The sequence below is a fragment of the Peromyscus maniculatus genome, chromosome 4, assembly GCF_049852395.1.
Source record: "Peromyscus maniculatus bairdii isolate BWxNUB_F1_BW_parent chromosome 4, HU_Pman_BW_mat_3.1, whole genome shotgun sequence".
Lineage (NCBI taxonomy): Eukaryota > Metazoa > Chordata > Mammalia > Rodentia > Cricetidae > Peromyscus > Peromyscus maniculatus.
The window spans coordinates 68,676,116-68,701,800 of NC_134855.1; the positions used below are offsets into that span (position 1 = coordinate 68,676,116).

Sequence of the window (25,685 nt, forward strand, 5' to 3'; positions counted from 1 at the left end):
CACAATCACCAAAGGGAGTGTAGCTAAGTCTGGACAACGTTCCCTAAGGCCCACATGAATGCACAAACAGCCCACAACCCTTTCCCTACCTGGGAGGGAGGGGAGGTGGAAAAGGAGGTGGTACACACTTCCTGAGAGTCTTCCACTGATGGGTACGTGACTCCAGCATCCTCACCAGTTCTACAGTGGAAGAAGAAGGACAATGAATTTGATGATGATGGTAGCCAACTTTAGAAAGTACACAGTGATTAAAAAAGGCTGGGATTTGTGTCAAGAAGTTTTAGGCAGAATTCATAAAGCCAAATGGCAACCCGAAAAAACATTTTTCATAGCCCACAAATTACTGGTGTTCATGTAGTCTCCAAAAAACTTCCTCTGGGAGAAAGTGACATCACTGCTAAACACTCATTAAGTTCCCAAGACGCTGTGGCTCAAGCCTTGTGTACCTAACAGGCAGTAGCAAGAAAGGAACTAGCCTTTTCATTTCTACCCACACGACCAGTGGATGTTTTGCTTAGCGGCAGCTTGGGGGAGCATCTCCCAGTCCTTACCTGTAATTGCAGGGGTGCATGGGAGAGGAGCTGGGATAGGGACGGTCAACAAAGTGATCAATGATAATCCCCATGATAGGTGGTGTCCTCTCAAATTGCCTGTAATGCAATAAGCACATTGCAGTATTTGTTAGACTGTCTTCCCAGTCACCTTCAAGTCCACAGAGGGCCCCTCACTTCAGAGCTACAGCAGGTCTACCAGAAGTCTGTCTCTAAATAGAAACCACAGACTCTATTTCTGGACAGACTGGCTTGAGGACACTCGAAATCTCCAATGTGTGACAGTGATATTCTCTCACTCTCTCAATCACATTTTTCGGGAAAGGGTGGCTTTCAGCAATGTAAACTCTAGTATTAGCCTTGGAGCTTTGGTTGGGGAAGCAGAAGCTTTAACATCTTTAACATCATTGGGAGAGCTCTTATGGACTCCAAGCCACTCCCTCACCTGGTAGACATGAATGCCAAATTAATCCTGTAAGCGCAGGAAAGAGTGATGGTGCCGACAGGGGTGCCCACTGTTCCAACTCGAACTGTCTGGAAGCCTGGAAGAGAGAAAATAGCAACTTTCTTCTGGAGAATACGGACACAACCCCTAGCCAGCCTGTTGTATAGTCACTATTTACTCAGCACTATGAGGAGAGCAGCTTTGGTTTTTTGAGTGTGTTTCCCACTTGCAATGTATTCTCTATTGACCCAGTGCTAGCAAAGGAAAGACACTGTCTTAAGAGATCTTAAGGGGCTGGAGAGATGGCTTAGAGGTTAAGAGAACTGACTGCTCTTCCAGAGGTCCTGAGTTCAATTCCCAGCAAACACATATAGATGGCTCACAGCCATCTATAATGAGATCTGGTGCCCTCTTCTGGCCTGCAGGGATACATGCAGGCAGAACACTGTATACATAATAAATAAATCTTTAAAAAAACAGAGATCTTGCCGGGCGGTGGTGGCGCACGCCTTTAATCCCAGCACTCGGGAGGCAGAGCCAGGCGGATCTCTGTGAGTTCGAGGCCAGCCTGGTCTCCAAAGCGAGTTCCAGGAAAGGCGCAAAGCTACACAGAGAAACCCTGTCTCGAAAAACCAAAAAAAAAAAAAAAAAAGAAAAAAAAAAAAAAAACAGAGATCTTAACAGAAGACAATGCTCAGCAGTGGTGGTGCACACCTTTAATCCCAGCAGAGGCAGAGGCAGGTAGAATATTACATACCTTCTCCTAAACCATTCAGTTGAACTTCCCCAAAATAAATCCTGTAGGGAAGAAAGAAAGAAAATGACACCCTATCCTCCGTTTTCAAAGGCTCTGTCTAACACCTCAACAGCCTAACCATGCCCTGCTTCCCTTCTCTGCATGGGCGCCTTTCTGCAGCTAAGCCTCAGGCACGAGCACCGTGTGGTGATGGCTACAGAAGAGACAGGAAGACGGGGAGACGGCAGAATCAACAGCACCTCCAGAAACACCCAAGCTTGTGCAGCAAGCCCTAATTACCGGAGGGGCCATCTCATCTGCCCTTAAGGTTTTTGGCCACAAAAACAAGAAAAGTAACCAACACAGTAAGAAATGAATGAAGAATAGAAAGAAATCTTCTATTATAGCCAAGTAACAGTCTAGTAATTTTCAACAAACACTCAACTTGGCATCTGAGAAAAAAGACAGAGGTTTTTAGGGTATTGTCAAGAGAAAGGATGACTTCTTAAACAGTCTCAGCATAGGATCATTTCAGTATAACTGGCAAGTCTCTCTTCGGTCCCTCCATATTAATATGCTAATCCTACAAGTCAGCTCTACATTTGACAAAGGCTAAACCAACAGCTCATGTCCAATATAAAACATTCTTGGGTGATTCAGGAGCCCTGACTTCCTCATCTTGTTCTCATTCTTGTATCTCCCAGACTCCTCCATACAAGCCCATTTGGCAAAGTAAAACGAGGACTGTGCTGACCCCTCACCATGCCCTCCTCTGCCTGGTCAGCCACTGTCCACTCCACGTGCAGTCAGGGATCATCCTCCGGTATTCCTACTTGCTAAGACTCTGTTTGCCCTTGCGGCTCGATGTTACTTCGTCCAGGAGGTAAGAAAAAGCTCTGCCTTTCTGTGCTCTCCTAAGTACTTTTCCCTGGCGTTGCAATGCAGTTTTCAAATCCTGGTCCTAACTGTGCTTATGCATGTATATGTATCAAATTTCCCCATTAAAACAGAACCACTTGCTGGGCATGATGATGCACGCCTTCAATCCAAGTACTTAGGAGGCAGAAGCAGGCGGATCTCTGTAGTTGAAAGTCAGCCTGGTCTACGGAGTGAATTCCAAGACAGCCAGGCCTACACAGGGAAACATAGTCTCAAAAACATCCCCCCAAACAAAACAAAACAAACACCCCACTAAGTCCAGAGCCTCTGTGCCTAGTATAGTGCGTGCTTTGAATAAAATGTGCTGAAGTGGATTACTGACCCAGTACCTAGACTAACTGCTGACTAGTTCCTTACAGCTATGGACAAACACACTTAAATCACTTTGTCAGATACAGGTTGACTTTAGCTCTGGAAGAGAAAAGGTTGTAGAATCAAGCATGAAAAGCTTATGTGTTTGTTTGTTTGAGACAGGGGTCTCATGTAGCCCAGGCTGGCCTCATATATGCAGCTGAGGATGATCTTAAACTCCTGATCCTCCTGTTTTCATTTCCCAAGTGCTGGGATTACATATGTGCTAGCATCCCAGCAAAAGCTTTTTAAGAAAATTAAAATTGGCCAGGTGTGGTGGCGCACACCTTCACTCCCAGCACCTGGGAAGCAAAGGTAGAAGGATCTCTGAGTTCAAGTCCACCCTTGTCTACATAGCAAGTGCCAGGACAGTACATAGTCAAATTCTGTCTCAGAAAGAAAATTCTTAAAAATTAATCAATTTTTAGACAAATTCTCACTGTGTATCCTGGCTGGCCTTGAACTCAGAGATCTGTCTGCCTCTGCTTCCTAGGTGCTGTGATTAAAGGTGTGCACCACCATGCCTGGCTAAATGGAGTCTCCTTTCCTTCTGTGTGTTGCTGAGGAGTATACCCAGGGCCCTGTGCATGCTACACAGGTCCTTGACCACTGAGCTACATCCCCAGACCCGGGAAATTGTTTTTGCTGTTGTTTATTTTTCTTTCTCCTAGGAGTATGTGATGTATATGAGTGTTTCTTAGTGTGTGGGCACATACATGTGTGCAGGGTTGCACATGTGTAGAGACCTAAGGTTGATGTCAGGAATCTTCCTCCATCATGTTCCACCTTATTAACTGAGGCAGGGTCTCTCAACTGAATCCACAACTGACTGACAGTAGTCTGCCAGCCAGCTTACCCAGAATGCCACCTGTTGTATAGTATTTGTTGACACTGTGAAGATGGACCTTTGCCAAAGCACCTTCTGACTGGTTTAATAAAGAGCTGAATGGCCAATATCTAGGCAGGAAGAGGTTAAACTGGACTTCTGGGGACAGAGAGGACTCTGGGAAGAAGAAAGGCAGTCACCAGTGGACACAGAGGAAAACAGACATTGAGGAGGAAAGGTAAAAGCCACGAGTCACATGGTAACATGTAGATGAGTAGAAATGGGTTAATTTAAATTACAATAGCTAGCAGAACAAGCCTAAGCTGTTGGCCAAGCTTTCATAATTCAATGTAAGTCTCCGTGTCTTTTTTTTTTTTTTTTTTTTTTTGGTGAGCTGGCGGCACAAAGATAAATCCATCTACACCCACCTCTACCTTCCCAGTGCTGGCCTTGACTTACAGTGGGCTGCTATGCCCACTTGGCCTTCAAGTGGCTTCTGAAGATCTGACTCTGGTTCTCAATGCTTGCATGACAAGCACTTTAACAACTAGATCATCCCCCCAGCCCCAAAGCTTGCTTGTAAACTTCTTAAACTCCGTCTAGATTTGAAATGTATGTCTGCAGGACCTCAACATCCAGTCAACAGGAGCTGAAGCTGCACAGAAACAAAAGGACAGTGGGCCGGGTGACTCTGAAAAGCGGGTTCACGAGGGAAGCTGCAAAACTATAGAAATAATACTAGATAGAACCTGTGAATGCCAGACTATGTACACTGCAAGGAGGCTGATGATTAACGCAAGATCCTTGATATTTACCTGTACAGTATTACATATTCATGCCCTTGTTTTCTGGAGAGTCTGTAGGCTGGTGTCACCCTCGTTATAGCGAGAAGAGACTTCAGCAGCAGGGACAGTCTGTTGTATACAGTGTAGGAAACTTTGATTTCTTTGTCACACCTGAGAAACAAAAAGACAATGCCGCAACTCTGCCAAACACAATCTGAACTAAAGATGCACTTAAGAGCTCTAGTGCTGCAAGGTGGTAGCGTGTGCCTTTAATTCCAGCGCTTCGGAGGCAGAGGCCGGGGGCGGATCCAGTTCGAGGCCAGAGATCTACAGAGCAAGTTCTAGGACAGGCAGGGATACACAGAAAAAAACCTATCTCAAAAAACCATTAAAAAAAAAAAAAGAGAAGCCAGGGGGTGGTGACGGCAGCACTCGGGAGGCCAGCCTGGTCTACAGCACAAGATCCAGGACAGAACCCTGTCTCAAAAATGAGAGAGCTCAGGGTTGGGGATTTAGCTCAGTGGTAGAGCGCTTGCCTAACAAGTGCAAGGCCCTGGGTTCGGTCCTCAGCTCAAAAAAAAAAAAAAAAAGGATGGGAAAAAAAAGAGCGAGATCGAGAGAGCTCTGCCAGCATGCTGCTGAAGAAGTCAGAGTACACGTCTTTCTATGTTAGATACAGGTAAGCACCAGGAGAACCCACTGTGGTTCTGTCTACTTAAAAACAACCTAACAACACTGCAAATTATTCTCAGCCTGCTGCTTATTGTCAAGGTTCTGTCTTTGGAGCTATTTAACTCTATATAGAAAATCTGGAGAAAAAAATCTATTTGTTACAAAAGTTTGGATAACCTGTCAACTGCTTTTCTATTCAAGGAAAACAAATGTCCATACCCACACATACTCTTTTTGAAAACTCAAGCTTCAGGCAGGTGCTGAGCTAATTTGCCTTGAAAGACAAAAACAGGGGAAGGAGGGGCCATTCCAAGCCATCACAGTACGGTAAGAGCAATGAGGAGAGATTTCACTGGCTAGCTGCCCCACAGAACACCATGCTGCAGGAGCTCCCAGGGGACTTCATCAGAGACAGAGCTGCACTCTGGAAGAACAACAGTCCCTTTCCCCTCGTGAGTCACTCTGGACCCATACTCCCTCTGAAGGTCGTCTCTGTGCCTAGGCTGGAAGCCAAGCACGAAGCAAATCACAGTGAAGCCTGCAGGCTCTGCTCACCGGTCAGAATGCCTCTCTGTGGCTGACAACAGAGCCTGCGTTCACATGATGTCACTGCTTAGCCTCAGCTACCACACCAAAGAGTGGGACACAGAAACACTTACTTTTCATTCATTTCAAGACACCAAATTTCCAACTCCATGGAATCTCCCTGCAGACGGAACAGGAGAAATACATTTCCATTATTAAAAGTTAGCTGACTTGTCATCATACAATCACAAGAATATTGGCGACTACAGATCAACAAAAAAGAAAAGAACAATTTAGAAACAGCAGCTTTTCTAAAAAGTTGGATCATGCTATCAATACAATATATTTGTCTTATTTTTTTAATAAACATATCGTGGAATTTTCCTTCTAACTGAAAATTACAGAGAGGAGGAGGAGACAAAGAGAGAAAGATCAATAGAGACTGATTTTTATTTTCTTTTGTAGTACAGGGGATCATCTCCAGGCTTCGTGTTCACCATGAATCTACCAGTCAGCTACTCTAGCAGAATCTCCACATTCTGGGCCACTGTTCATGATTACCCCGTATACTATCATTTTATCTATCCAGGTCTCCTATTTTGTGACATATTTCTAGTTTTTTACCACTACAAGAAAAACACTTTTCCTTTAATTGTATTTATTTCTTTAGTGTGGTGGTGGGCCACAGCACACATATGGAGATCAGGGTACAACTTTGGGGTACTGGTTCTCTTCTACCATATAGGATTCAGGGAGCAAACTCAGCTCATCAGACTTGGTGACAAGCACCTCACTGTTGAGCCATCCTACCAACTCTAGGCTTTGCTTTTTGAGACAGAGTCTCATGCTCACTTTGGCTGTGCATATATTAAAATTGGAACAAGAGAGTCTCATTATGCAAAATAAACTAGCCAAAAACCTCTCAATCCTCCTGTCTCAATTTCCGTAGTGCTGGTATTGGGGAGAGGTACTACCACACCTGACAAGAATATACAGTTTTCAAACTTTTCAAGGCTTTGTACATGGCTAGCTAGGCTGTACTACTAGTCGATATCTCCAGTCCTAAAATTTTTGATATATATTTTCCAAACTGCCCTTTAGAAAGACAGATATTTTTCAAGTGACAGAAGAGCCTTTCACTTCAATTCTACAGGTGTTATTTTTAAGTGACATCATCAGTTTAGGAAAGGTTATTTTTACCTTAACTTAAACATCTTTTAGCTGATAACATCAGCCAAATTGTCCCTCTGTACATTATTCTGAACAAGTAGGCAAGAAAAGACTCAATTTGTAATTCCTCAGCTTTATAGCATTCCTATGTCATGAGCATGGGTAACACCTGGGTTGAATCCCCAGCAGAGCAAAAAAGTGTAAATCAAACGCCCCAATTCTGCCAGGTGGTGCCGCCAAACACCTTTAGTCCCAGCACTTAGGAGACAGAGACAGGCAGATCTCTGAGTTTGAGGCCAGCCTGGTCTAGAGAGTGAGTTCCAGGACATCCAGAGCTACAGAGAAGCCCTGTCTCGAACTTCCTGCCCCTCAAATCTCCAATTCCTTCAAAAAATGATGAGAAATTCATAAAGAAAAGGAACATGAATAAAGCTAAAAATGAATTGGAAGCAGGGGATGAAGAGCCTTGCATGCCAAGAAAGACAACCAAGTCCAGCATGGCCTTACCTCAGAAGTCTTGAGTGAGATCTCCACACACATAGAGCGCCCCACAGCAGGCAGCTGCCCTGACAGGGCCTTCTTTGCTTCATGTGTTACTTCTGGGATGTCTTTGATTGCTAAATTGAACTAAAAACCAGGAGAGATTTCTGTGTGAAACCCTCTCAAGGAATATTATGGGAACACAGAATAGTGCATGCAGATATTGCCTTTAGCTGAGCTGGAGAGCTGGCTCAGCAGTCAAGAGCACTGACTGCTCTTCAGAGGACCTGGGTTCAATTCCCAACCTCCACATGGCAGCTCACAACTGTCTGTAACTCTAAGATCTGATACCTTCACACAGACACATGCAGGCAGAACACCAATGCACATAAAATAAAAATTTAAAAAATTATTTTAAAAAAAGGAACACTAAGCCACTTCTTCCTTCCCTATGGGAAGCAGTCTGCACCAAAGCCCCAAGTCTCAAGCACACGCCTTTAATCCCAGCACTCGGGAGGCAGAGGCAGGCGGATCTCTGTGAGTTCCAGGAAAGTCTCCGAAGCTAGACAGAGAAACTGTGTCTCAAAAAAACCAAAACCTACCCCCCTCCCCAAAATAAAATCCCAAGTCTCACGCTAAAAGTTAATTACCTATTACACTGATTAGCTGCCAAGATATTAGTTTATCTCCTAAGTACTATATTTTGCCATGTTACAGGAGAAAGTCAAGGTCCAAACATATAGGAGACTAATTTTTATAAAGAATGTACACACTTTCTATACAAATGGGTCAACTGACTTAGCAACTCTATGAGCAGTACTTCTTACATGACAGTGGGGCATTTTATATTCACAGCCATTAGCAAAGAACAGGAATTTACCCAATCTGAACCCGTTGGGGAAGAAGATGAGCGGGTGCAAATCTTTTCACCAAGTCGAGCCTGGACAATTACTTGGACAGTCTGAAAACAAAGCACAAAATAAAAAATGGCTTGGGGTTAGAGCCTGAGCAATGCTAAAAATAGAAAAAAGGGGGGAGGGGAGGAAAAGGAAAAGAAAAACAAAATGATTTATCTCCTTATGGGGTTAAAATCCTGCCAAAGCAGGGTTAAAATGAGGCTCCAGGGAGGTGCAGAGGCATAAGAGCAAACAGAAAGACAGTGCACCCAGAACATACTGTAAGCATTCCTGAGGGTGGGAGCAGCCAGTCAAGAGCAGTGGGAGGCTTGTGCTCTAGAGTGACCTCACATGGCAGAAGGAAAGGTGCACGTGGTGGCCGCGGTGTTCATAAATGTCCACTGACACAAATTTGGGTCATCATAGTACATTTAAAACAAGAACTGCACAATTATCCATACAGCTTTGCTCATGCGGCTTGTTTCTTCCAGATCATTTTACCATCGGAATTGATGGCATGGCTTGCACAGTAATTGTTGCAAGGAAGGAGCGATATAGGCAGAAATAACCTTTAGATTCAGAAAAACATAACATTCAAATTATACCTGGAGTTTTCCACTTACTGGGAAGAGAAGAATTCATAAAAATTGGTGGGACAGTTAATTCTAATTGTCAATTTTTGCATTACAAAATTGTCAAAAAAGAAACAAAAAATTAAGCTGGGCGGTGGTGGGGCACACTTTTAATCTCAGCACTCCAGAGGTAGAGGCAAATGGATTTCTGAGTTTGAGCTCAGGCTGGTCTACAGAGCAAGTTTCAAGACAGCCAGGGCTACACAGAGAAACCCTGTCTCAACGAAACAAAACAAAATAAAACAAAACATAACAAAAAAAACCTGTACAGTATTAGTGAAACTTGTCTTTGGGTGGACCCATCCACTCCATGGCTGGAGTAATGGACTAATAAAAAAGGAAAGGAAGCTGGAGCAGAGACAGTAGTGAGGATGCTGGCTGCAGTCACGAGGACGGGGTGGGATGCCAGACCCCACACAGAAAGCCAGGCAGGCCACAAACGCCTGTAACTCCAGCTCTGAGGGGTTCAACATCCTCTTCGCTTCCATCAGAGCACCAATGTATGCACAAGAGAGAGCGCACACACACACACACACACTGCAGACTGACGTTTAAGCAACCCCGAGGACCCGAGTTCAATCACCAGGCCCCACAGATGGAAGGAGAGAACAGACTCCTGCAAGTGCTTCCACACAAGTGCGGCGCACGCACACATACACACACACACACACACACACACACACACACACACACCACACACACACTATGTAACAATAATGTGAAATGGTCCAAAGGAGTATGGAGCAGTGCTCACACATGTAATCCTAGCACTTGGAAGGCTGAGGCAGGACTGCCATGGGTTAGAAGCCTAGCAGGGTTACAAAGTGAAACCTTATTGACTAACAAGAGTTAGCCAGATGGGCACTGGAATTTTCTTTTCTCTACTTCCTGCTCCAGCATGACATGAGGAAGCAACCTCCAGCCTCCATAGTGGACTACATTCTCAGAACTATGAGACCGAACAGATCTCGCTCCTGTCAAGAACCTGGTCACAGCAACGAGAACAGTACCTAATACACTGGGCATTTTAGTGTTCGTTGAAGCTGCGGGAAAGATGCACAAAGGCTGCCCATCTCAGTTCACAGTCTTTATTCCCACCTCAAGGGAATATACTGTGCCAATAACCTGGCATAACTGTTTGACATTTCTACAGATAGCCTTACAAAAAAATTTTTTGAACAAGTAGCTGTGGAAAATTGGAAGCTACTTTTACTTACACCCCCAATTCTACCCCCACACTTCACAGTTTCGTTTACAACAGACAGAAGTATTCCTGAAAATGGGCAAGCTGCAAGCTGTTATGCTACGTTTCCAAGGGAGGCAAAGGGGGAAGCATGAACGATATTTCTAGCTGTTCCCAGCCCAAGAGAATGGACAAATTACCTTGAGTGCAAAAAACTTAATAAACTTGTCCAGGTCCTTTCTGTCCTGGGAATTGAGATCAGTTTCCATTGCCTATGGGAACCTGTAATAGAACACAAGAGGGTGACGACAAGTGTGACTAATCCTTTAAAAAGAGATCACTGCGTCAGAGCACAGACGGCCCTCCTAGCTGTACATCAGTCACGTGGGAGTGGGAGAGACGACACTTCTTTCAGTTCAAGATACCCAAGGAGAAAATATTAAAATACTATCTCTTGAGGAAACTAATCCCACACGAACAGCCATATGTAGGAACCTACGAATGCCTGAGGTCAAGTGCACTCATTCTGAAGTTCTGGGTATGATGCATGTGTGTAGGCCCATCCCCATCGTGAGAGCACATGGAGCCGCCGCTGCCGTCAGAGGATAAGCTCCAGTGCTGGGTCCCACCTTCCACTTCCTGTGTTGTTGGCTGCTGTGCTGTGGGCTTCTGGAGATTCTCCTGCCTCCACGGCGATCCTGCCACAGGAGGAGTGTGTCTGCAGATCCACAGAACTGTGCCTGGCTTTATGTGCGTTCTGGGGGTTCACACTCAAGTCCTCCAACGTGCACAACAAGCACTTCACCACTCTGCAATGGGCACCACCCACAAGCACTGAGCCACGATCACCCTAGCCAGATTCTGAACTTTGAGCTTTAAGTAGATTATCTAATTTTAATGAGAAATTGTGCAAACACACATGAGTTCATCTACATTACGTCAAAAGGCCACCAATCAGTCTCACTTTTTAAGGCTCCAATCTGCTTTGAGAAACTGGTGACTTGAAAAGTTCTTTCTTCACAGTAACAAACTCATATGGGAATACTTATATCTCAACAAGTTCACAAATTTCCAAAGCGCATGGGAGCCCACCCTCTGGAATGAACTAGTTTGAGATGACTGGTAATAAGGAATAAAATATTTGGGAAAAGAAGGGCATGACGGCCATGTACCAACAGGGAGTAAAAGAGCTGATGGGCACACCACAGTGGGGTGTGCATCTTCTGTGCCACATACAGCCTCCTCCAGCCCTCAGGAGCAGCACCTCGGCTGAAAGAGAACTTTACCACTGATATAACCTAGACTGATTCTGCAAAATGAGAGGCAAGGAAACCAGTTAGATCCTTGGCAAGAATCCCCGCTTGTGGTCAAGGCTAAAGCTCCAGTGCAGACATGATTGGGAAAACGGCATGGGTGGGAGACACTTTAGAAGGAGAGCTGACTAGAGGCGGACCGGAGACAGGGCATGCAGCTGTGCCAGGGCTTAACTGTGGATAACTGAAAAGCGAGTCGAGTAAGATTTAATGAGATTTCATTTTGCAACAGTGGTTCTCAACCTTCCTAATGCTGCGATCCTTTAATAGAGTTCCGAATGTTGTGGTGAACCCAACCATAACTTTATTTTTGTTGCTACTTTATAACTATAATTTTGCTACTGTTATGAATCATAATGTAAATATTTGTGTTTTCTGATGGTCTTAGGATAACCCCGTGAAAAGGTCGCTCTACCCACTAAGGGGATGAAACCTACAGGTTGAGAACCACTGTTTTACAACATATAGGGAAGCCAAAAAGGGAATTGGTTTTAAGGAAACGGGTAAACAAAGGAGAGCACTCCAACAGGAAATGAATTTTATTGAAAAGTGTATTGAGATATAATTATGGAGATATAATTTAGTGAAGTGCACAATTCTTGGGTAGACAGAATAATAAATATTTTGATATGTATTAGAGAATCACAATCCAAATCAAGTTATAAAACATTTCTGACATATTCCAGAAGGCTCAGTCAATAAAATAACCAAAAGGTAACCATTATTCTGCCTTTATCATCATAAAGAAACCTCTATATTGCTGCATACAGCAGTAGTTTATTCTTTTGCATTACATATAGTATTTCATTTTATGGCTATACCACAATTTCTAAAATAAATTGTACTGAGCTGGGAGTATTGCTCAGTGGTAGAGGATGTGCTCAATACAGAAGAGATCCTAGATTCAATCCTTAGCAACAAACCCAAAAAGCAAATAGATAAAAATCTACGCTGGGCTGTGGTGTTGCACACCTTTAATCCCAGCACTCGGGAGGCAGAGGCAGGTGGATCTCTTGAGTTCGAGGCCAGCCTGGTCTACAGAGCGGGATCCAAGACAGCCAAAAGCTACACAGAGAAACCCTGTCTCGAAAACAAACAAACAAACAAATAATAAATAAAATCTGTTGATAAAACATTTAGGTTATTTCTTAGTTCAAAAAAATTTTTTATAAGATTTACTTGTTCATATGTTAATGAAAATAAAAGAGGTCCAGCCCCTATCGCTTTCTCCCAGAGTCTGTGGAAGAATCTAACAACCATCTGAGGATCTAAACTTGGGGATAACGAAAGAATCTAAGCACACTGAGTTCTTTAGTCCATTAACTTCATTCTTCTAAATCAATTCTATCCACACAGCTTCTTTTCTGTTCTCATACTCAGCTCCTCTGTCCCTTCTTCTGCTGTTCTCTCATTGTTCTAAACTTAGTTCTTCTCCATCTTCCTCTCCATCTTTGTTCCCAAGCTTACACACACACACACACACACACACACACACACACACACACACACACACACACACGAATGTTTACAACTTGTTAGTAAAAACTACAAAGTAAACTCTCAGGGACAACTATTCTGATAAGAGTCACACTTGGCAAAGACTTGGTCAACTTAACTGGTGACTGACAACAGCTGTAGGTTATAAAAAGTTCTGGCTATCTCTTAAACGGATAGCTACAAGGGTTACAAGAGAAGAAATTAAACCAATGAGAGATTTAAGGAAAAGGCAAGGAATATGTGTACTATTTTATGTGATTAATAATATCCAGACATGGTTAGTCAGTTAACAGCCTTTTTCTGTTGATCACCCGAATCTCAGACCTATACATAATTAGTCTACTGAGCCTAAAATCTTGTTAATTGTTTTTTAAATCCGAGTGGGGAGGTGCCGGTGGAGGAAGCTTAGGGCAACATAGGTGCTATTGATCTCTTGAAGGACTAAGATATACCAAGGCCAGACACCTGCACAGTAACTTCTAGTTCACTATAATTCTTTGAAGGGTTTTAATCCAACGAGGCCAGGCACCTGCAATTCCATTCTGTAAAAGTTCTACGAGGACACTTGTCTGGCCAATTTTGCCTTGTCAGTGGCTAAGGATAGAGAACAAGACCTCTCTCTGAGTGTCTACAGTCCACATGGAACAATAGACCTTGTTATGAAGCATATTTTAGTATGTTTCTATTCACCAAAATTGTAGTTAAATAAGAAACCATCTTCTAGACTATCTGCAATCACGTGTGCCCGTAAGATTGAGAAGTAATCATGAGATTACATGTACATATAACATAGAGATGCACAGTAAATGGGAGCTAGCACAGCTGTGACCGCACAAGAAGTTTATAACAAGACACAGCCCATTCCCTAACACCATGCATGATGTGTGGCTGCGGTCCTGCTGAGCTCCTGGCCTGGCCCCAGAGAGCAGCACCCAGCCCTAATCCTTCCTTTGTTTAAACCACACCTTCTGTTTCTCTTACCTTTTGTTTCTCCTATCACCCTCTGTGAATCTTGTCTGAGAGTCAAGGATCAGAGTCCCCCAAGGATCAGAGGCTTATGCAAAACTTGGAACCTCCACGCTTTGTTTTCCAGAAATTTACATACTTTTAGAAGCCAAATTTTGTATGTGTCCATGTCTTGTGTTTGAAGTATTCTTTGATGACACCTTTGGCCAGAGACTCTCTGCCTTAGTCCTCAACCACTACACAACTGCAACAGACTACTTTGCCAGGGTCCCTCTCGATCAGTTCTGTAACCAGGGTCCCTCTCGATCAGTTCTGTAACCAGGGTCCCTCTCGATCAGCTCTGTAACCAGGGTCCCTCTGATCAGCTCTGTAGAGGTCTACCTATTCTCCTAGTTCCTTACTGTCATCAACCTTTTTTCTTTTAAAGATTTATTTGTTTATTATGTATACAGTGTTCTGCCTACATGTGTCCCTGCAGTCCAGAAGAGGGCACCAGGTCTCATTACAGGGGGTTGTGAGCCACCATGTGGGTGCTGGGAATTGAACTCAGGACCTCTGGAAGAGCAGCCAATGCTCTTAACTGCTGAGCCTTCTCTCCAGCCCCCTTGTCATCAACCTTTATTAGGCTGAGTTGGTGCACAGTACAAGGCCCTCCACCAACTTGACATAGGCTCATCAGAGTTGGATGCAAACACATGGAGAGACTTGTTTAAGGTTTTGGCAGGTTCTCAAATTCTAGGTGTTAGGCCCTAATGGATAGAGAAGTCTTCAGCATTTCTTGTAAAGCAATGTGGTGGTTTGAATGAGAATGGCCCCCACAGGTTCATGTTTGAATACTTGGCCCCAAGTTGGTAGAACTGGTTAGAAGGATTAGGAGGTGTGTATGAGGCTTCAAAAGCCCACGCCATTCCCAGTTGGCTCTTTGCCTCATGATTGTGGATCAAGATGTGAGCTCTCAGCTACTGCTCCAGCACCATGCCTGTCTGCTTGCTGCCATGTTCCCCTCCATGATAGCCATGGACTCTCATGATCTAAAACTATAAGCCTCAAATTAAGCATTTTGTTTGTAACTTACCTTGTTCATGGCAATTAATCACAGCAACAGAAAAGTATCTAAGACAAACAGTATTAATAACTACTCCATCAACAATTATCTTCCTTGACCATGAAGGTGGGTTAAGGGTGGAACTAAATCTTGAAGTCACCTGAGATCCTCCATGCAACGTATAGGCAGCAGGAGAAACACAGAGACTTTCAATTTTTTTGTTTTTGTTTTTTGTTTTTTGTTTTTTCGAGACAGGGTTTCTCTGTGTAGCTTTGCGTCTTTCCTGGATCTCACTTGGTAGACCAGGATGGCCTTGAACTCACAGAGATCTGCCTGCCTCTGCCTCCCGAGTGCCGGGATTAAAGGCGTGCGCCACCACCGCCCAGCGAGACTTTCAATTTGAAGCTAGACTTCACTGCATGGGTATGACTGAAAGCTGTGCAACCACATGAATGTGCAATAAAGTGATTAAAAGGGCATGAGCTAATGCTAGCAGACTGGGTGAGGAAACAAAAAGGCTGGTGGAGGGCCAGAGGCCTTCTGCAATGGGAGGGTTTTTGTTGTTGTTTTTTTGCAATTAGAGTTTTGTGAAGTCCTACCAGACAAGATAAGCCAGTTGAATTTCCTTATGGGCAGTGTCTCATAGCAGCAGAATTAGAGAAAACTTTGCATGTGGAGGCCAGAGGACAATGTTAACACAGTCCAGCTCTTCTTTTTGAGACAGTGTCTCTCACTGGCCTTGAACTCACAATGTAGACTAGGCTGGGTGGCCATTAAGCCCCAGAGATCCACATGTCTCTGTTTTAGCAGTTCTGCGAATACAAGGAGACCCCCTATACCCAGCTACATTTGTGTAGATTCTGAGGATGGGACCTCAAGCACTTTAAAAACTAAGCACTCTCCCCAGCCCAAGAAAAATGGTCATTTTAGTAGTCTCTATGGGGGAGAAAATAGAGCTATGAATAAAAGACAGAAAAAGGTCAAAGACAGAAACATTTTGCGTCCTCAGGCCTGCTCCCGAAGCCTCATGCCCAACATTATTCTAGTAATTCAGGGAATAATAATAAGGCTTATAAAAGCAATCATCCACAGGGCTGGAGACACAGTTCAACAGTTAAGAGCACTTGCTGGACAGGAATTTGGATCCCAGCACCCATGTCAATTCACAGATGCCTGTGTCTCCGGCTCCAAATGATAAGAAGTCCTATTCTGGCCTCCGTGGGTACCCCCACCCGACACAAGCACACTCATATAAATTAAAGACAAAACACTCCAAAATCCACATAAATGCTGGATGGGTTTAACAACATCTGTAATCCCAGAACAAGATGGCTAGCTAGACTTATTTGATTTATTTAATCAATGGTCTCTGGGTTCTAGTAAGAGACCCTGCCTCAATATATAAGGTAAAAAGCAACTGAATACACCTGATATCAAACTCTGTCCTCCTCATGTACCTTTACATATACATGTATGTATACATATGTGCTCCCATACATGCACAAAAACATGCAAAAAAAGAAAAAAGGGAAATGCACTCAAATAAGCAAAGAAGTAGTTAAAAGTCAAGCATGAATGCTTGTACTTATGAATTTAGTACTCAGGAGGGACAGGTAGGAAGATTGTTTGGGGCCTTGCCTGGGCACTCAGTGAGACTATCTCAAAAATCAAAGTAAAAGGCGGGCTGGCATGTAGTTAGTAGTAGAGGGCCTACTATCATGTGTGAGGCCCTAGATTTCATTCCTACAACCAAACAACAATAACAACAAAAGAAGTGAAACCATTCTTGTTTGCAGAGAACAAGTTTACAAGTTAAAACAATGACAAAAAACAACCAGGCATGGTGGCCCATACCTTTAATCCCAGCACTCTGAAGACAGAGGCAGGAGAACCTCTGTGAGTTCAAGGTCAGCCTGGTCCACATACAGAATTCCAGGACAAGGCTATGTAGAGAGACTCTGTCTCAGAAAAAAAAAAAAAATAAATAAATAAATAAATACCCCAAAGCAGTGGTTTTCAACTCATGAGTTGGGACCCCTTTGGAAGTTGAACAACTTTTTCACAGGGGTTGCATATTAGATATCTGCATATTAGACATTTAAATTACAATTCATGACAGTAGCAAAATTATACAGTAACGACAAAATAATGTTATGGTTGGGGTCACAACATGAGGAACTGTATTAAAGAGCGCAGCATCAGGGAGGCTGAGAACCACTGCACTAAAGACTATTAACAAAGAAATCATTAGACCTAAATAAAAATTTAATCCGGTAAAATTTCAGGATGATAAATCTAAATACAAAATCAGTAGCCTTTTATAGCCAACAGCGAACTATGTAAATAGGAAAAATAAGAAAACATCCCTCATATACAACTACAAAAAGACTATTTATGAATTTATTTAATCAAAGTAGTGAAGATTTTAGCACTGAAAACTATAAAACAATCAAAAATGGAATTGAAGACATAGTAAACAGATATCCCGTGCTCATGGAGTAGAATTAATAATCTTAAAAATGTCTTACTCAAACTGATCTGCAAGGTCAGTCCAATCCCTATGAAAATACCAATGACATTCATCACAAAAATAGAAAGAAAAACCCTAAAATGTGTATAGAATCCAAAAAACTCCCCGAAGAGCCACAGCAATCTTGAACAAAAAGAATAAAAACAGAGATTTTCACACCACCTGACTTCAAAATCTACAAAGAGTGGCCAAACAGCAGGGCCTGGCATAAATATAGACACAGGGCAGAGAGAATGAAAAGCCCAGAAATACACCACACATTTTCTGTCAAGTGATTTTGAAAAGGGTGCAAAAAGTTCAGAAAAGGAAGACAGTCCCTTCAATGAAGTGTCGGGAAAACTGGATGTTTGTATATAGAATTAAACCAGAGGCTTATGTCTCACTGTATTAAAAAAAAAATCAATTCAAAATGAGCTGGAGACTTAATATTTAAGACCAGAAACTATGAAAGTCCTAGAAGAAACAGACAGAAGAACTCCATGACATTGGTCTGGGCAATGATATTTCTGGAAATGACTTCAAAAACACGGGGCTCGGAATGAAGCCACAAATCCTTTGTGTGTGTGGCTGTCTGCTTTCTTGAGCCCTTTTCTGTCTATAAACACTCTTGTGCTCAGCTCATCAGAACATTTCTTTCCTAGCTGTCCAATTGTAGGATCTAAAATAAGCCCAATCTGGAACTGTAAACAACTGTAATGCTGTCCTTTAGCAGGGTTCACCACCCAAGGTTCTGAAGCAATGCAGCAATGATGGAGATGAAAAAGGTGCTGCAGGATTACACTGCCCCTATTCTTTACACTCAAGGAGAGTTACTCTATTCTTGCCACCAGAACTATAAACACTGGGTTTTAAACTTTCTGCACAGTGGGCAGCACTGAAAGAAGTGGGTAACTACAATTACTGAGGCCCAAAGGTGCTGATCCGCCATGGGGAGTTCACTACCTCTAGGGCAGCAGTGTCAGCTGCTGCCACACCTGCTCCCTTACCCTCAATTTGCCTTTGAGGGAAACTTTGTCTAAATCCTACAAGGAGACCCATGGGGCTGGGGATGTGGCTGAGAGGGCAAGTGTGAAGACTTGAGTTCAAATTCCAAGAACTCTTGTTAATCTGGAGGTGGTAGTCTCTATGTGTAGTCCCAGTGCGCCTACAGGAAGACAGGCAGAGACAGGGGAATCCCTGGAAATCAAAGGTCTAACGAGCTGGAAGAATGCAGCATTGAACAAGAGACCGGTCTCCAACAAGGTGGGAGTTGAAGACTGACACACAAGGTCGTCTTCTCATCTTCCCACTTATTCCAGTCTCACACACACACACACACACACACACACACACACAGAATAAAGACAAGTAAAGTAAGATCCTCAACTGAACTTGTTTTCCTATCCTTTACTACCATGCAGTCTAATGCTGCTGTGTTGCCAGGCGGTGGTGGCTCACACCTTTAATCCCCAGCACTCAGGAGACAGAGCAAGGTGAGTTCGAGGCCAGCCTGGTCTACAGAGCGAGATCCAAGTTAGGCACCAAAACTATATGGAGAAACCCTGTCTCTGAAAAACAAAAATAAGTAAGTAAGTAAGTAAGTAAGTAAGTACGTAAATGCTGCTGTGGAGACTACTTGCTGGGCTTCTTTTTCACAGCTATCACAGTAATGCAGTTGGTACTTCTTGTCTAGGAGGAAATCACTTGAATAGTTACTTTGCCTTCTGTAAGCTTAGGCTGCAATTATAGTAAAGCATTGTCATCGGACTGTTTATGAGCCAGAAGTTTTGAGGAACTCTTCAGAGTGACTTTCAGTCAACCCCATGTAATGTCAGCAGAGAAAATGGGCAGAGTGATTCTGAAAAGGTAATGGGTGTTACCAGCACCTTCAAGACAGAGCTCAGTCACTGAAACCAGTAAGGAGTGATCCTGTGTCAAGTCCAGAATTGGACACACATGCTAGGAAACCAGTTCTATTAGTTCAGTCAAGCTTTTGAGGGACAATTGTTCACTTATAAGGAACAATTAATTCCAACTTGCTGAGAAACAAGATAGCTAAGCAAACACAAGTGCAGGTAACGAATATGTTACCTTTTCTAATGAGGGCACTGCAACCAATAGCGGATGGCTAATTGCAATCACCCCATTAGAAACATTTCATGCTCCTTCCTACAGCAGGGACTTTGCCATCCTGGCTATGTGCAGCCTCCCTGGCCCTGCTCCTCTCCAACTCCTCTATGCACAACCTTTGCAACTCTCAGTCCCTAGGATGGAGGAAAAGGACAGCAGTCCCCTGCTGTCTTTTCAAAATGATTGGTCCTTGAATAAATCTCATTCCTTCCTACCAATACCGTTACTTACCCTAGCCTACAGCTATACAACTCTAATTTGACATTTAATTCTGGAAATACTAACCAGAGAGGCAAATGGGTTGGACTTAGCACTGGAACGCTGAGGCAGGAGGATCTCGGGTTCCAGGACAAATAGGCCAATACAGCAACAAACGCAGGTACCAGTCCCGAGTTTCCCTGCTTACAATACACAGTTTGAACTGTCGTTTCTTTACACTATCAAGACCAGTTACTGCCAATGTTTTCAATTTTGTTAAGCTGGAAGGTGGTGTTGTATGCCTTCACTCAGGAGGCAGAGGTAGGCGGATCTCTGTGAGTTCGAGGCCAGCCCGGTCTCCAGATCCAGGAAAGGCACCAAAACTACACAGAGAAACCCCGTCTCAAAACAACAACAACAAAAAAAGTTTAATTATTTTTTTTTTACAAATACATGTGGTTTGCCTCCATGTGTATCTGGATACCACATATGTGCAGGGCCCACAGAAATCAGAAGAGGGCATCAGATCCCCATGGACCTGGTGTTACAGATGGTTATGAACCACCATATGGGTGCTAGAAATAGAACCTCTGGAAAGGCAGGTGATGCTCTTAACTGCTGAGCCACCTGTCCAGTCCCACTGCCCATGTTTTAAATTCACCATGACCAATACATTTTGATTTCCAAAATGACTACCTACATTAAAGATGGAGAGTCCCAGTGAGATGAATTTTAAGATGATATAGTTGTTGCAGGAGAACTAGGCCAAAGCCACAGGGTTTGGGGTTGCTACTTGGCTTAAATCAAGGCCATTCAATCCCAGAGCATTCTCATCTCTCACTTGTGCTGAAACTTCTGCAACTACTTCTCAAGTTTTGACCCTTTCTTGGTAATATGCTTAGAGAACATGTGAGTTTATCTGAACTATTTCCACCCATTACTATGGTTAATTTCAGATATTCACAAAAATGTTTGTTGTTCTTATTCACATATATTTGATTAAATTTATCCAGTGCCACTGTTTCTAAAATGACTTAATTAGGTACAATATAACTATGTGAATATCTCAATCATAACAGGCATAGCAGCACACACCTTTAATCCCAGCACTCAGGAGACAAAGGCAGGCAAATCTCTGCGTTCCAGATCAGCCTGGTTAAAAGAGTGAGTTCCAGATAAGGCAAGGCTACACAGAGAAACCCTATCTCGAAAAAACCAGAAAACAACAAAAAACCCGTATGAGAGAACAAAGCTACTCTGGGGCGCAGTCGCAGTGAAGCTCCCATCACTGCCATCTTGCTATCACTGAACATGCTTCAACCTTTCCCCGCGACTTGCTACTTGGAGCTTTTTTTCTGAGAAGTGCTCTCATTTAATTAAGACCTTTCTTTGATACTTAGACAAATAACAAGTAATAAAAATCAATGTACCAGTTGTTAAGTAGAAAATTTCAATTTTGCAACCTTCTTCTCACATTTCACTAACAGAAATTCATGGCAAGTAACATTTTGAGATGCCCAGGGTACAGAGGACATGCATAGACTTGTACCTACTAAATGCTTTAAAATGTATATTTGAAAATCAATTCTACCACTGCAATAATGGTTATACAGAAGTACCAAGATCTAAGTGCTAGCCAGGAGATTCTAGAACAGGATTTAAGTGCACAAGGCAATAATAAACTAAAGAGAAAAAGGTCATATGACTGGAAAGACTGGCAGGTTCTTTTACTTACCTTAATACTAAAATTTCTTTGTGTTGGTTCAGTGCTATGGATCAAAAGCAGGACCTTGTGCAGACCAGGCAAGCATTCTAGCACTGAGCTCTCCCCCAGCCCTTTGAAATGTTAATTTTAACTGAAAAAATAAATTAGAAGAGTTTACTTAAATAGGTAGATAAATTTTAAAAAACTCTAAATCGTGTATGATAGCAGATCCCTGTAATCCCAGCACTAAGAAGGCCAATGCCAGAGGCTTGTGAGTTCAAAGCCAGACTGAGTTACAAATCCAGACCTGTCTCAAAAAAATCAGAAAGCCCAGCTGGGGATACAGCTCAGTTGGTAGAGTGCTTGTCTATCATGCATGAGGCCTTGAGTGGAACAGAAATTCCAGAAATTATTGATAAGTTTTGTTTGCGGGCTTTAGTATTGTTTGTTTTGTTTCTTGTTATTGTTTTGTTTTTTTCTGGTTTATGTTTTAGTACTGGACACTGAACTCAGGGCCTATCTCTGAACTCTACCACCAGCCATCAATTTATAAATATTAAATTATCAACAAAATATCTTGAACAACTTGGCTAAGAGTCAAGTTTTCAATATTTATTTTTCTTCCCTGAAACGCCCTTAAAATGACAGAGGAGGCACTGTAGAACACAACAGTGCTCCCAGGACTCAGGAAGTAGAGGCTGGACATCTAGATTAATGTTAGTCTGGGCTACATGGGAAGATCCTGCCTAGTAAATACACAGATAAAAAGAGAAAGAGCAATAAGAAAGAGAGGCTCTGAGGATGTGGCTCCGCCTGTCAGTAGTGTGCTTGTCACATAAGCAAGAGAACCTTGTGATACCAGTGCTGGGGAGGTTAAGGCAGGAGAAAGCCAAGAGATCACAGACAGCCTCGCCAATCTGCAAACTCCAGGTTCAGTGAGACACTGGCTTAAACAGAAGGTGGAGAGTGAGAGGAAGACACCAGATGTTGGCCTCTGGCTTCCAGGGCATAATATTGCTAAAAAAGTATGTACAATTTTTTATGTTAATATTTTCAGTTTTCTTAGGTCTGTGCCTAGAAGTAAAACTCCAGGATCATAAAGTTATTCAACATCTAACTGTTTATGGACTACAAAATCATTTCCTAAGGCAGCTTTACCACTTCACATTTTGAGTGGTGAGGTTAAACCTGAAGATCAAGACATGACCTGGGGGCAGAGATAGCCTAGATGTTAGAAGCAGTTTTTGTTCTAGCAGAGGACCTGGGTTTGAGTCCCAACATCCACAAGGTGGTTCAGAATGCGCTTCAGTTTCAGGGGATCTGGTGCTGTCTTCTGGCCTCCATGGACACTGCACTGTGTCCATATATACATAAAACAGAATAAAATGAAAACAAAGGAACAAAGACATTGTATATGATCTTTTTTTTCTAATCTCCCCTTTCAGTTCCTCTGTTCCTCCATTTTTTAAATTCACACATACAATTCAGCTATTATACCTCTGCCATATTAATTTATAAAAATGAATATTTTTCTTTCAGAACACTATCACACAATTATTTATATGATTTTAAATTTTCTTTTTTTTAACTTTTTTTTTTTAAAAAAACTTTTTAATGTGCATTGGTGTTTTGCCATGGGTGTTAGGTTCCTTGGAACAGGAGTTAAAGACAGTTGTGAGCTGCCATGTGGGTGCTGGGAATTGAACCCTGGTCCTCTGGAAGAGCAGAAAATGCTCTTAATTACTGAGCCATCTCTCCAGACCAAATTTTATATATATATCTGCCCCCCTACACAGGTTTCTCTGTGTAGCCTTGAACTCACAGAGATCTGCCTGCCTCTGCCTCTTTAGTGCTGGGATTAAAGGTGTGCACTACCACCACCCAGCGATTTTCAATATATTTTTAAAGATTTATCTTAGTTTTTTAAAAAATTACTTATTGGGCTTGGCTGTGGTGGTGCATGCCTTTAATCCCAACATTTGGGAGGCAAAGGCAGGCTGATCTCTGAATTTGAGGCCAGCCTGGTCTACAACCAGGACAGGCTCCAAAGCTACAAAGAAACCCTGTCTCGACAAACCAAAAAAAAAAAAAAAAGATTTATTTATTTATTAAGTACACAGTGTTCTGCCTGCACACCAGAAGAGGGCACCAGATTTCATTATAGATGGTTGTGAGCTGCCATGTGATTGCTGGGAACTGAATTCAGGACACATAACCAACACACACACCCCCTCCCCCCGCATGCACACAAGAGCCAGCCTGTGCTCTTAACCTGAACTATCTCCCCAGCCCTAATTTATTTCCTTTTTTATATGCACTGGTGTTTTGCCTGTAGGTATATCTGTGAGAAGTGTGTCAAATCTGGAGTTACAGACAGTGTTGAGTTGTACGTGATTTCTGGGATTTGAACCTAGGTCCTCTGAAGAGAAGTCAGTGCCCTTAACAGCTGAGCCATCTCTCCAGTCCCAATATTTATCTTACTTTTAATTATATGTATATATCTGTGTGGGGGTATGTACATGCGAGTATTGGTCCCTAAGGAGGCCGGGCATCAGAGATCCCCTGGCTGAGTTAGTGGCTGTGAGCCACCTGACAAGAGTGATAGAAGCCAGTCTCGGGCCCTCTGCAAGAGCAGAATGTGCTCTTAAGTGCTGAGCCATCTCTCCAAGCCCACATGTTTCAATTAAAAAGAGGGTGTGCAGTGTCAGCCTTGTAATCCCCGAATTGTGGGATATGGGGGAATACAGGAACAGGAGAACCAGTGAGCTTGAGCCCCACGTTCAGTGAGTCTGTCCCAAGGGAAGAAGGCCATGTCCTATTCTGGCTTTTGCACACAGGCTCTAGCACAATCATACTACCCTCGATACAACCCACCCGCCCCCCCCCCCCCCATGTATCATTTTGGACCAGGCATGGTTATTCACACCTGTAATCCTAATAAGATACTACTGTAAAAACAAAAACAAATCTGGTATGGTAAACTGCTCTGTGATCACAGCATGTGGGAGGTAAAGCCAGGAGGAAAGTTATTTTTGGCTAAACATAATAAATTTAAGACTAGCTTGGGCTACAGTGAGATCCTGTCTCATCTCACCACCCCACAACCACCACCACCACCAAAAAAAAAAAAAAAATCCTTGGTAGAGCACATGCCTAGAATATGGCAAGGCCTTGAGTTCTATCCCCATAGCACAAAAACAAAATCCAAGAGTGTGTGCCTAGCAAACATGTTAAAGTTATTTTTATTATGTTCACCCTCACTACCACACAGAGGTAAAACTTACCATCTTACTCATTTTTAACATTTCAATAGTATTAAATACACCTACAATATATTACCAGCACTATCATCCACTCCAAAATCTGTTTTCATCTTATAAATCTGACACAGTGTAGACATTAAGTCATAACTTTCCATTCCAAAACTGTTCCAGCTCCTGGCAATTACCAAGAGCCATGACTCTGGGTATTCTAAATATCACTGTATCATATAGTATTTTAAAGTAGAATGATACAGCATTTATCCGCTATGACTGGCTTATTTCACTTAACATAATGTCCTAAAGGCTTGTTGCTCTAGTTTCTTTCTTTTTCTTTTTTCTTTTCTTTCTTTCTTTCTTTTTTTTTTTTGCCTGGCAAGTATCATGACCAAAAGCCATTGGAAGTGGGCATGGTGGCAAACAACTTCAGATCCCAGCAGGCAGACAGATCTTCATTAGTTAGAAGCCAGACTGGTCTACAGAGTTTCAGGATAGCCAGAGCTACAGGTAAAGACACTGTCTCAAAAAAATGAATGAATAAATAAATAAAAAGCCATGGATGGGAGATAGTTTATGTTATAATTCCAGTCCAACACTGAAGGAAGTCAGAGCAGGAACTTAAAGCTGGAACCTGAATTCCTGGAGTTCTGATTGCTTGCCACCCCGTGCATTAATTGCCTCTGACCAGGGAGCTCACTGGCAAAAGTACAGCAGGAAGCATGGAAGATGCTACTTGCTAGCTAACTCATACACAAGCTCATGCTTAGGTAGCTTTCTTATTCAGCCCAGAAACACCTGACAAGAGAGAGTGCAGTCCACAGACCTATGCCATTTAGTAAGCAAAACCATCTCGCACAGACCAACCTGACAG

At 42.8% G+C, this 25,685-nt stretch overlaps 1 protein-coding gene across 50 annotated transcripts in view; it reads right to left on the minus strand.

Annotated features, from left to right (window-relative positions):
* The window catches only part of Atg13 (autophagy related 13), a 41,740-nt gene that overhangs the window by 10,039 nt on the left and 6,016 nt on the right, over positions 1-25,685 (minus strand). For 34 of the 50 annotated variants that reach the window (XM_042275712.2, XM_076570008.1, XM_076570019.1 and 31 more), the window contains 9 exons: positions 10,392-10,473; positions 8,361-8,441; positions 7,508-7,627; positions 5,965-6,011; positions 4,664-4,804; positions 1,754-1,794; positions 997-1,093; positions 552-650; positions 90-180 (listed from right to left, as the gene is read on the minus strand). In XM_042275712.2, the coding sequence (XP_042131646.1) occupies positions 90-180; positions 552-650; positions 997-1,093; positions 1,754-1,794; positions 4,664-4,804; positions 5,965-6,011; positions 7,508-7,627; positions 8,361-8,441; positions 10,392-10,460 (786 nt within the window). In that variant the 5' untranslated portion in view covers positions 10,461-10,473. Of the gene's footprint in view, positions 1-89; positions 181-551; positions 651-996; positions 1,094-1,753; positions 1,795-4,663; positions 4,805-5,964; positions 6,012-7,507; positions 7,628-8,360; positions 8,442-10,391; positions 10,474-21,584; positions 21,706-25,685 lie in introns of all 50 variants that reach the window. The other 16 variants (XM_076570012.1, XM_076569992.1, XM_076569994.1 and 13 more) reach the window with 1 other exon arrangement.